Below are 10,622 nucleotides of genomic sequence, written 5' to 3'. Positions count from 1 at the left end.
GGCCCACCGCTGCGTCCCGCACCTGCACAAACCGCTGAGTCCGCGCTGCAGCTGCACCTGGCCCACCTGGCCGCTGAGAGGCAGGAGAGAAGGGACGGGGGGGGGGGGGGGGGGGGGGCGAGAAGTGGGAGCAGAGACCCCGGCGGCTTCCCGGTGCCCAGCTGCTGGGGCCTGGGCAAGGTCCTGGGGAGGAAGCTGGACCAGGGGCCCTCTCTTCTCTCACGCGAGGCGTCCGTAAAAAGTCCATAATGAGATTAAAGGATCACTTTGTAACATTAATTTTTTTATTAAGAAGACAGATATTTTATAGTACTTCTTTTTTTCTTTTTTTTCTTTTGTAAAAATGGTATACGTGAACCAATACAAAATGCGAATGGGAACACATGGATATGGAGTTTCTTACATCGGCACACTGTTCATGTACACCTTAAAAACAGAGCTGGCCTAGAGGGAAAATAGACGTCGCTGTGACTAAAGAACAAGCTTATTTGGCATCAATTATACATCCTTCATTATTTTATATTCCTTTAAAAAACACAAAAAACAAGTTTGTTCTTTCTTCACTCTAAAAAAAGTGATCAACCTGTACAAAGTAATACTCAACAATACATTTCAAACAGTGCACTGTATACTTAAGAAAAATACATAAACCAATATACAACTAAAATCCATAATTTCCTGTTTTTGCTTTGTTTTATTTTATTTTTTCCAATGTGTGGGGCCTACACTTAGCAATCTACCTGAGACGGAAAACACCAATCGAAACACATGGACCTGAGACATGTCAACATCGTAAGCCATAGAGTTACATCAGGAACACCGCACTACTGTACACTTTTCAGAACAGAAAGATGGGAGGTCCCAAAGATGAGATGCCAATTCTGGAGCAATGCTAGGCTTCGTTTTTTATTATCCTAAAAAGAACAACTGAAAAAAACCTGTTGACAACATGCTCAATGATTCTCACCCTTGGATATGGTCACACTATGGTCAGAATGGGTGCTAAGGGCTCGGAATAGAGCTGCACATTATAAAATTCAGTGAAAAAGGGATGTTCATTGTGGCTTTTTGTCTTGGTTAAGTGCCTCGGGAGAGGAGGGGGAACACTGCTGCTCCATGGAGTTTCTCTTTCGTACCAGTCCGTTCCCAAAAGGCCCCATATTGCAAATGGTTCTATCAAAGGTTAAAATAAAGACAAGAAAAATAAACACGCTTTCAAGTAACAAAGAGTTGACACTTTTTCCCCTTAAATAAATCAGCGTAAGTTTTCCACATAATGTAACAATAGTAAAAATGCACCTTGCAAAATCCAAAGTTACTCACTGAAAATGTTATATAATATATATTTATATATATATAGATCTATCTTTTGGATGCCATCTTTCCATAGGGACTGTGTTCTGGAGTCTGGAGCCTCCCCAAGACACATGGTAAGAGTTTATTCTGTCCTTCAGGACTACTTCTAGGTTCCCTAGACGTACATTTCTTTAAAAAATGTAGAGAGCAACCGGACTCCTCCCCCTTTTCCCAAGGCTCCCACCCAAGATGCGCTCGGTAACTGATTTAGTAGCTGTGCGCTATGGCTGCATCATGCGAGGATCTGTAATTTTTTTGGCAGATGGTTCTTAAGGCTGAGGAAAGAGGCCAAGGCTAGTGTATGAAAGGTAAGAAGATAAAAACACTCACACTTGAGTTCTGATTAAGGAACTGAAAACCCCTCCACGCTGTTTTCCCACCTCTGCTGACCTTTTGAGAACTGAGACCGACAGCAGCCCAGTGTGAGAACAGCACTGGCCCTCCTCTTGTACCCCCTGCCTTTGTCGAGCCAAATCTGAAGGAAGGAAAGTTTCACAGGGATTCGAGTTGGAAACCCCAGCATGACAAATATCTGTAATATACAGTACATGCAGGCCACACCGACTGCCTTCCGAACTAAGCCCAAAGGGAAAACCCTGCCCCACTCAGTCGTTCTCCCACCGCACGGACTTGCTTCCTCCGACGTTCGTGAGCAGTAAGGCCGACTGGCAGAGGCGGATGGAATCATTGGAACAGAAATAACCGGAGCAGAACTATCTCCCCCTCCCTAATTTCCCTCCTGTGGCAACTCAAATTTGTCCACTTATATAAAAGGAACAGCCCTCACTGTCAGGTCTGTTTAGGGTATTGAAAAAGGAGGAGCCCTTTCCACCCCAAACCTTTCTGGACAGTGTGGGGTATCTATGCTGAGCCGTCTACAGACACAGAATTAAAGACAGATTCAACCTCGTTGACACACCTCACTTGCAGGTAACCCTGTACAGTAATGTAGTTCCACAGCAAACAGAACAGTTTCTGAATCACAGTCTACGTTTCTAGTCTTCGCTGCTCTACGTACTTGAAACATGGGCAGCAGCAAAGAGTTCTCATTGTTTGTTCACCCAAATCTTTACAACAACAGAGAAGAATGCATATGGATACACTAAATTCCGAACTATGAAATCTAAGCTGTGCTGGTTCTCCTTCTATGAAACTGAAATTTGAACAGAAAGCAGTTACTTCAACAATAAACAAAAAAAGTAAAAACAAGAGCAAAACAAGGGGGAAAAGATCCTAAGGAATCCCAGCAGGCAAAATCCAAAATGGGAGATTTTGGGGGGGGGGGGGAAATCAATTTTTTGGGGAAAAATAAATGCGCACAGAGAAAAAGAAAAAAAAAAAAAAAAAAAAAGAACACAACGAACAAACAAAAAACAAGGCACAGAATTTTCTGCAATCTACCCAAACTAAATCCAAGCGGCCAAGTTTGACTTGGTAGGAAGAAATAAAAATTCAAAAAACTAAAGCAAGCGAACAAAGAGGTGTCAAACAGCAGAGTGTACTTTCAAAGAACATTTTTTATACAGCAAACCCCAAGCCTCCCAGTCTCGCACCTTGCCACCCATTCTTAAGAAAACACACGAATTTCTCGCAAGTTCCAATCTCACTGTCTCTTTATCGTCTAAATAGGGCAGCGGGACACCTCATGGAAACAAAAAGCTGCTCTAGATGAAGTACTCTTTCTTTTCTTCCGAGTTGGTCTGTCCTCCTTCTGCATTGATTATAGCTGTGTCTGCGTCTGCTGCGTCATCGGCTCCTTTGGCTTCATGAGTGAAGTATGTACCTGAAAGATGAAGGGGTAAAGCACGGTGACTGTCTGATGGCCTGTGTGCAGTGGCGCAGAGATGGCGACCTGCTTTATGGCATCGTCAGCCGAAGTGGCACACAGGCAGCAGGGCGGAGAAACGATTGGAAGGAGAGAGCGGGCGGGGGAGACAGATGGGGATCCGGGGCTCCAAAGGCACCACTCCAACGGCACCGCTGCGATATAATCCAGCAAATGAGACATGAGAGCAGTGACGATGACCGGGGATGTCGGCGGGAGACGTGAGTGGGAGCTAAAATGCAGAAAGCCGGAGAGCTGCTGACTAACACACACAGTCAACGCCCGGGACCAAGGACCAGATATATGCACACACGTGGTTAAGGACCGAAGCAAGAAAGAGCCATTAGCCAATAAATGAATTAGGGCCCCGATGATGCTCTACCGTCATCTCGGACCGCCTGCCGGACCCCCGCTCCCGCCCGCCTCCATCAATCACTGCTGCCTGTCCGTGAGAATGCGCTCGAACTCGCACAAGCACATTTGGTTTTCTCCTGCTTTCTGTTTCAGGGTGGGGATCCAGATGGAGAAATGTCGGATATTATAACAGGGGTCATCAAGGCTCGGGTCTGCCTGAAGCAGCAGGGGAGTCGCCCACAGTGTAGTTCTCGCTGGACCCAGATTCATGGATTTGGTAACTGGCACGACTACTTTATAACGACAACAGACAGGACAGTACAAAGTTGGTGACACGCTTATCACCAAGTCCCAACGGTTTACGTGAAGAAAGACCAGGACTGCACTCAGTGGATGCAGTGGAGCTCACACTGCCTACGTCATAGCCAAGTCACCCTCCTCCCTGTACACACTGTCTTCTTGAAGACTCTTGAGTAGAACAAGGCTGGTACCTTTGCTGTTTCAGGTTTTCAGAGTGACAAGCCTGAGAGGGCGGGCGGTCAGCGCCCCCAGCCCCTCTCCTCTGTGGAGGGCGTACCTGCCCTCTCCCCCTGGCTCTCCACAGCCCAGCGCAGACTCTGCCCTGCTCCCCGGCTTTGTCAAGCTTAACCCTGAGAGGCGGCGAGTTCTCGGCCCGTCTGCCTCCTGGGTGTGGGAAGAGGGTGAAGAATGCGTGGCTCTGAGGTCCCACATGGTTTGACGCTTGAGACTGGCACTTTGGATCCTAAAGGTGGTTGTCAAGAACCTTGGACTTCATTGCTGAGCTGAAGGGACCATCCCCAAACCCAAGTCCTCCAAGCAAGCAGTATGCAAGCGCCTAGAGTTCACACTACAGGAAGCCCCGCAAGCTCACTGCATAGCACTTGAGAAAAACAACCGAGAAAGACAAGGGCCGACAAAGAAAAGGGGGAATTGCCCAGAGGGGGGAGGAGAGGATCAGAGCAGCACGGGGCAGGGAGGAGGACACTGGAGAGATGATTGCCCATCTAGACTGCACAGTTAAGTGTGTGATTAATGGCAATTTAAATCAATTGCACTGATAATTTTAAAAATACATATTTATGTGGCTTCTAAGGCACATCAACCCAAGGAAATGTGGCGGGCCTACCTGGAGTCTGGGGCCAAGGAGCAGAGCTGGTTCCCCTGCTCCCCAGAAAGCAGGAGGTTATGGGGGTTCTTTCTGTGTTTGTATGGGGTTCACGCCACACCTCGCACGCCAGCCCCACCTCTGTGGCTTTCACTCTATCCCCGATTACAAACTGTAAGGTAACAATCTATAAAGCTTTAGAGAAAACCCAAATCAAGGAGTGTTTGCTGCTCATCAGCTCTCCGAGTCCCAATCAGCAGCTGCTACAATTTGTTTATTTCCCTCTCCGTTCCAGGAGTCAAAGAGGCTGTGCAGCCGCATAGCCTACGGCCCACCAAGGACAACCCGGTCAAACCCCTGACCCTGGCTGGGGGGCAGGAGGCTCCTGCCTGCCGAGCGCCTGCTTACCTTTATGCCTCGCGAAATAGCGCCCCAAAATGATGAGCAAGCACAGCATGGCGAACACCACCACGGCCACGACACCGCCGATCACCGCGTGGTCCACTGCCCGGATGGAGCCTTCCTCGCCTGCTCGGGAATCTGTTGAAAGCAGAAGAGGAAGAGGGGTGTAGAGCTCATCAGGGGACACCAGAAGCCCCGGCAACGCTGCCTCCAGGGCCGGAGGGGCCTCCTTGTCTAGTGGAGGGGTCGGAGAGGACACTCTAGAGATGGACGAGTTCCACGGAGGGAGCAGACTGACCTGCCCAGTGCTGGGCCGACTCGCTCTCCCACGGGCCATTCCACTACAGGCAGCACGGGAGCACTAATGCACGTGGAACACGCTCAGGGGCAGGGCGGGAGGAAGTCCACCCCGGCCTCATGGCCCGAGTGTCCACGCTGTCCACCCGGGTGCAAGCCCTACCAAGGAGGCAGCCCGAACTAAGGGCGCAGCACTTGGAATGGGGTTGCACCTTTAGGGAGTAACGGGGGCTGTGGAGGGAGGCAAGACGCCCAGGGACCTAGTCTCCGCCAGGCACAGGCACAGGCACAGGCAAAGTGAGGCGCTCCAAGCCACAGCTGCCCGGAGATAGAACAGGGATTATGAGACTAAAGACCAGCGGCATGCTTGCTACATTTGAGATGGAGGAGGGAGAAAGCCTCAATCTAAAACCTAAAAACTTATTTCAAAAAAGACAGCAAGGAATAATTGTCCATTGCCACAGACGGCTTTTATTTTATTTATTTAGCACTTCACAGTGCAATTAATTTCCCCCTATAAGCATCACTCCCTTGGGATGTCTTCTTCCGACTGAGGAGAGACACGTCTGGCTGGGGAACAGCTCGCAGTGAACCCGAATGAGCTATGGCGAAGCAGAATGGATGTATGGCAGGGTAAACAATTCTAATGTAGGACCGTGGCTACATCACCCCTTGCTGAAGCCCTAATGGCACCCAGGATTTATAGTGTGGTAAAAACAATTATTCTCCCGTTGATTAATACATTAACATTTTGGAGTGGAAGCTAAACCATTGTCTTTTTTTTTATTGAGTCAAGTACGACACCTCCATTAAAATGATTTACTAGCTGTACCTTACAATTTAAGCACAGCAGCAACAGAAACGGTAAAAATCTTTTAACTTTACATGATTTGTGAAGTCATATGTGAAGGATTTACCATTTAAATCTTTCAGTACAAGAAGCGCATGGCCTATAAATCTGTCCCCCGCAGTCGCTGGACGCCCGAGAGAAATGCATTTCACAGGGAGACTGAGAGTGCAAATTCTAGTCAATTTTTAAGAAAGATTTATCTCTGTCTCTCTGCAAAGAACAGAGCAAATCTCTGAAGCCTCCACCTCTAATAATATTTGAAGTTTATCGATCAAGTGTACAGATCCGTGACAGCTAAAGGTAATGGTGCTCTTTTGAGCCGAAACCTGATACAGCGCTTTCAGCAGGAGGCATGATTTACACTTTCTATCGATATTTCCAATTCTGCTCTGAGATTAAGTACTGAAGGACGTGGGGAAATAACTCGTGACGGAGGGGTCCATGGAAAGCGCTTTAATTAAAAGAGTTTAAATTAAAAAGTGAAGTATTTAAAGTGTTTCATTAAGTTACCTTCGAAAGGACTACAACCCCCCCAAATCCAAACCCGAACAGAAACGCCGAGTCAGAGGCAGCGGCGGGTCGGCCGGACAGCGGACGCTGGGGTTCAATGGGAGAAACGGGGCGGTGGGGGCAGAGCGCCCCGCACCCCGCGCCCCGCGCCCCGCGCCCCGCCAGCCGCACGTCGGAGGAGCCGGGCTGGAGCCGCGGGGCCGCCCCCTCCCCCCCCGCCCCCTGCCCGCCGCCCGGCCGCGGGGCCGCCCCCCCTGCCCCCGCCCCCTGCCCGCCGCCCGGCCTCGCCGAAGGGGCGGCGGGGGCGCGGCTCCACCCCGTGCTGCCCCACGCGAGGCCCCACCCCCTGCTCGCCACGCCCCGCGCCGGGCCCACCCCTGCTGACCACACCCCTGCGGCCCCACCCCTGTGGGCCCCACCCCTGTGGGCCCACCCCCTGCTGGCCACACCCGAGGCCCCACCCCACCGGCCCCACCCCCTGCTGGCCACTCCCCTGCTGGCCACTCCCCTGCTGGCCACTCCCCTGCTGGCCACTCCCCTGCTGGCCACTCCCCTGCTGGCTTCCTTCACACAGCAAACCCAAGAACAGGCCCGGCTCTGCTACGAGGCTCATTTAAACACCTGGGGGGAGCTCGACACTCCCCTTAAACGCTCCTGTCTGTTCTCTCACGGTTTACAAACTACCTTAGGTCTCATCTTAAAAACCAGTAACAGGGGGAGGTTCTAATGGTATCGGTCGCTCACTTCTATTTACTGAACAATTCGGACGCTCCACCTTCCAGTTTCCTCCTCTGGGGTGACTGGAGAAAACTTTTTGCCACTTGGCTTAGTTCTAGCCTCTCTCCTGCACCGAAGTCTCGCTGGACGGGCCAGTTTAATTAAAAACTCTCAGCATCAGACTTCAGAAGGGAAATGCTGCCTCCAGCTTCCCGGGGCTGCGGGAGGGATTAGTCTACCCAGAAGCAGCTTATGATCACGGTGTCACTTGCTAGGAAGAAAGAGAAAGCCTGACAGTGGATTTTCCAAACCTCAGGCAAAAACAAAATCTGACCTCAAAGACAAAACAAAATAAACCAAAAACCCCAGCACCAACTGAGTAACGTAACAGCTCATTCCCGTCACCCATGTAGCTCCCGTCATGGCAACAGAAATAAGTGTGCATTTTAAACAGCACAATTTTGTTACTGAAGGGCACAAACTGAATGGCACACGCTGACAAAGCGCCACATCATTTGCTAATCCTAATATGTTATTCTTCTTAAAGATTTGCTTTTCTCAGCACCAATTCAATTATAGATGCTACAAATCCTTCTGACATTTAATTCCCTCTTGTCAGAGAGGAGTAAATGTATACAGCGCATGCATAGCGCTCCCATTAAGATGTTAATACGCACGGAGCATGCTAGGCGGTGCGCACAGCCTCTCCCGGCTCCCCAGAAAGGGAAGGCGAGGGAGGCTCCTCCACTCGCCCGGCAGCCCCACGCCTTCAGCTGCATCTCACTCTCGCCGTGGAGCTGCAGCTGCCCTGACATTTCAAAGGGACTCTGGTGAGCTCCTCGAGGAGACTGCAGCCATCCTGGTCGTGACACCAGGGCTCAGTTGCGCTCGCTTAGGTGACAAGTGCTGCACATGGGCTGTGGCGGTGCTGCGGCTACTCTGCGAGCAGGACTCAGGACCTCATGGCTCTTACTGCCTGCAGTCTCCTCCGGAAATAGGCCTGAGCGGGGATGCAGGAGGACTCAGGGCCTCGCCTCCTGTGGGGTCCCCAGGAAAGCACGCTGGACTTGCTTCAGATCTGGGGGGGGGAGCTGGGCCTAGTCATTCTTCTCTGTGACGTCAGGCAATAGATGGCCACTCTGAGCCACTGAACACAACCACCCGTGTTCGCAGGGTCGTTCTGAGAGGTCAGCATGCTGCTGAGTATGGGCGTGCCCTCCGGCCCGGGGCCTGGCATAGCACAGGTACTCTGAGTATCTGCCACGCTCATGTCTGTTCTACTGAAGCCCGAGGAAGGCTTTGTTCAGTTCTTATCACTGATTCGAGGCAAACACTTATCAGCTCCTTGGGGTAGGGGCTGTGCTGCATGCTTGGCACTGCTTTCCCGTGGGGAGGTGCCCCATAAACACCTGCCTGCCCTTTCTCATGCAGGGGGCCAGTGGCCTGTCTCTCCCGCATGTGGTCAAGGATGCAGCCTGGTGGCCGAAGGTCACCTAGTCCAAGTCATAATTCAGGCGCACCATTCGAGAATCAGGATATTAAATACTTGTCAGCAACTTATAAGGACAAGTGGTTTTTTCAATGTTGACTTTTCTCCCTTCTCAAGTAAACGGATGGAGTTAATTTAAGCAGCAGTGGAAATGACTTGATTCGACAGGGTGAGACCCTCCCCAGGCCCTTAGCGTCACCAGGACCGAGAGGCACCCGGGAGTCCACTCCACCAGTCTCGGTAACAGGTGCTCAGAAGGGCAAGGCCTTTTCCACTTTAAGCACCAGGAGAGCACCGAGGACGGTGCCAGTTCTCTTGAAGGAGGACACGCCCGATAAAGGGCTGGGAACTAGTCTCAAGCACACATTCCCCACTAGGGTCTCTCTGGAGAAAGATGCTTCAGGGGACCTGAGGCATTTAGGGGGGTGAGGATGGATTAATGAGTGTGATGACACCCCAAAGCAGTGTCCAACCTGTAGAAGTGGAATTCACATTTTGCCCTGTAGTCTGCCAACTTTTTAATTAGGAGGAAAAGTTCCTATTTGGTTATCTCCTACTCCCCGCGGGGGAAACAGTAGCATGTTGGATTATGGGACGATCAGCAATATGATGAAGTTCAGTCTCACTGTGAGGGAGTCACCGACAAGCTGGCACAGGCCCAGTGTGACTTGTCAGCTAGTGCCGGGTACTAAATGGCGGTTTAAGTAAGGGAACCCACATGTCTAACCTCTGCAGCTCAACACTTTCCCGTGGCCTTTAGAACGTCTCAGTGGGAACTAACCCCATCGTTTAGGAGTCAGGGGACAGTGGCTGGAATCACCTGGGCAGCGTAAGGTCTTCTCTAAAGGGAAAAGCTGATTTAACGCTGGGAGAGATCCACCCAGGCCAGTCAACTCGTGGCTCTACACCTGACGGGCTTTGGGGGCTCGACTTCCCCTCCTCATTCCCTGGCTGCAGACTGGACTGAAGAGGACCCGAGAAGAAAAGGATTCTCCAGGCCCCAGAGCAAAGCAAGCATGGATCTCACAGGGAAGAAAGCCACTTAACCCAGTCGCACACTCCTACCGAGGCAGGAAGACCCACGTGCTCAATCGTCTCCTGAGTCAATCAGTTCACCCCAGAGCTCGGTTTCCTCAGCTGTAAGGGGAGACTAACCACCTTTCCCTAACAATCGCACAGGGTTTTCATGAAAACCTTCCTGTGTCTGGCTCATTCTCGGCTGCTGGTCTTTCTGTTCCAATGGCTTCCCTGGTGAGCGCCTCCACTTCTCCCCAGCCCGCACTCACTCTCACTGTACCCAGTTTTGTCTTTTTCACGGATTTGCCACTGTCCGACGTTTGTTTTCTTGTGTTCTGGGCCTGTCTCCCCACTAGACCGTGACAGTGAGGAGCAGGGGCCTGGCCCCTGGAATCTATGGCAGCTCCAGCTTCTGGTTGGTCACTGCTGCATCCCTGGTGCCAGCCTGGAGCTGGCATGGAGGAGCTCAAACAATTGTGCTGAGTGACTGAAGATCAGTGAGGTCATCCATATGTGTGAAAGAGCTTTCTCAGCTGTAAATACTATAAATACGAGTAGACAATGTCATACTTTACATTTATGGGCCATACCCTGATTGTGTCTACACAGCCCAAGGCCGGCTGGTTTTCATTGTTTTATCATTACCATCATCATTACACGTTAGGTGGGGCCAAGAGTC

The 10,622-nt window shown here is 50.9% G+C and overlaps 1 protein-coding gene across 3 annotated transcripts in view; it reads right to left on the bottom strand.

The window, feature by feature from the left end:
* Positions 1-262: 262 nt before the first annotated feature.
* CADM1 (cell adhesion molecule 1) overlaps positions 263-10,622 on the bottom strand; it is a 324,569-nt gene continuing 314,209 nt past the window's right edge. For all 3 annotated transcript variants that reach the window (XM_016208949.2, XM_016208950.2, XM_016208948.2), the window contains 2 exons: positions 5,070-5,201; positions 263-3,139 (listed from right to left, as the gene is read on the bottom strand). In XM_016208949.2, the coding sequence (XP_016064435.2) occupies positions 3,021-3,139; positions 5,070-5,201 (251 nt within the window). In that variant the 3' untranslated portion in view covers positions 263-3,020. The remainder of the gene's footprint in view (positions 3,140-5,069; positions 5,202-10,622) is intronic.

Source organism: Miniopterus natalensis, chromosome 11, assembly GCF_054644295.1.
Source record: "Miniopterus natalensis isolate mMinNat1 chromosome 11, mMinNat1.hap1, whole genome shotgun sequence".
Classification (NCBI taxonomy): domain Eukaryota; kingdom Metazoa; phylum Chordata; class Mammalia; order Chiroptera; family Miniopteridae; genus Miniopterus; species Miniopterus natalensis.
Note: the sequence above shows the minus strand (reverse complement) of the source record. Positions and strands in the feature narration are given on the sequence as shown.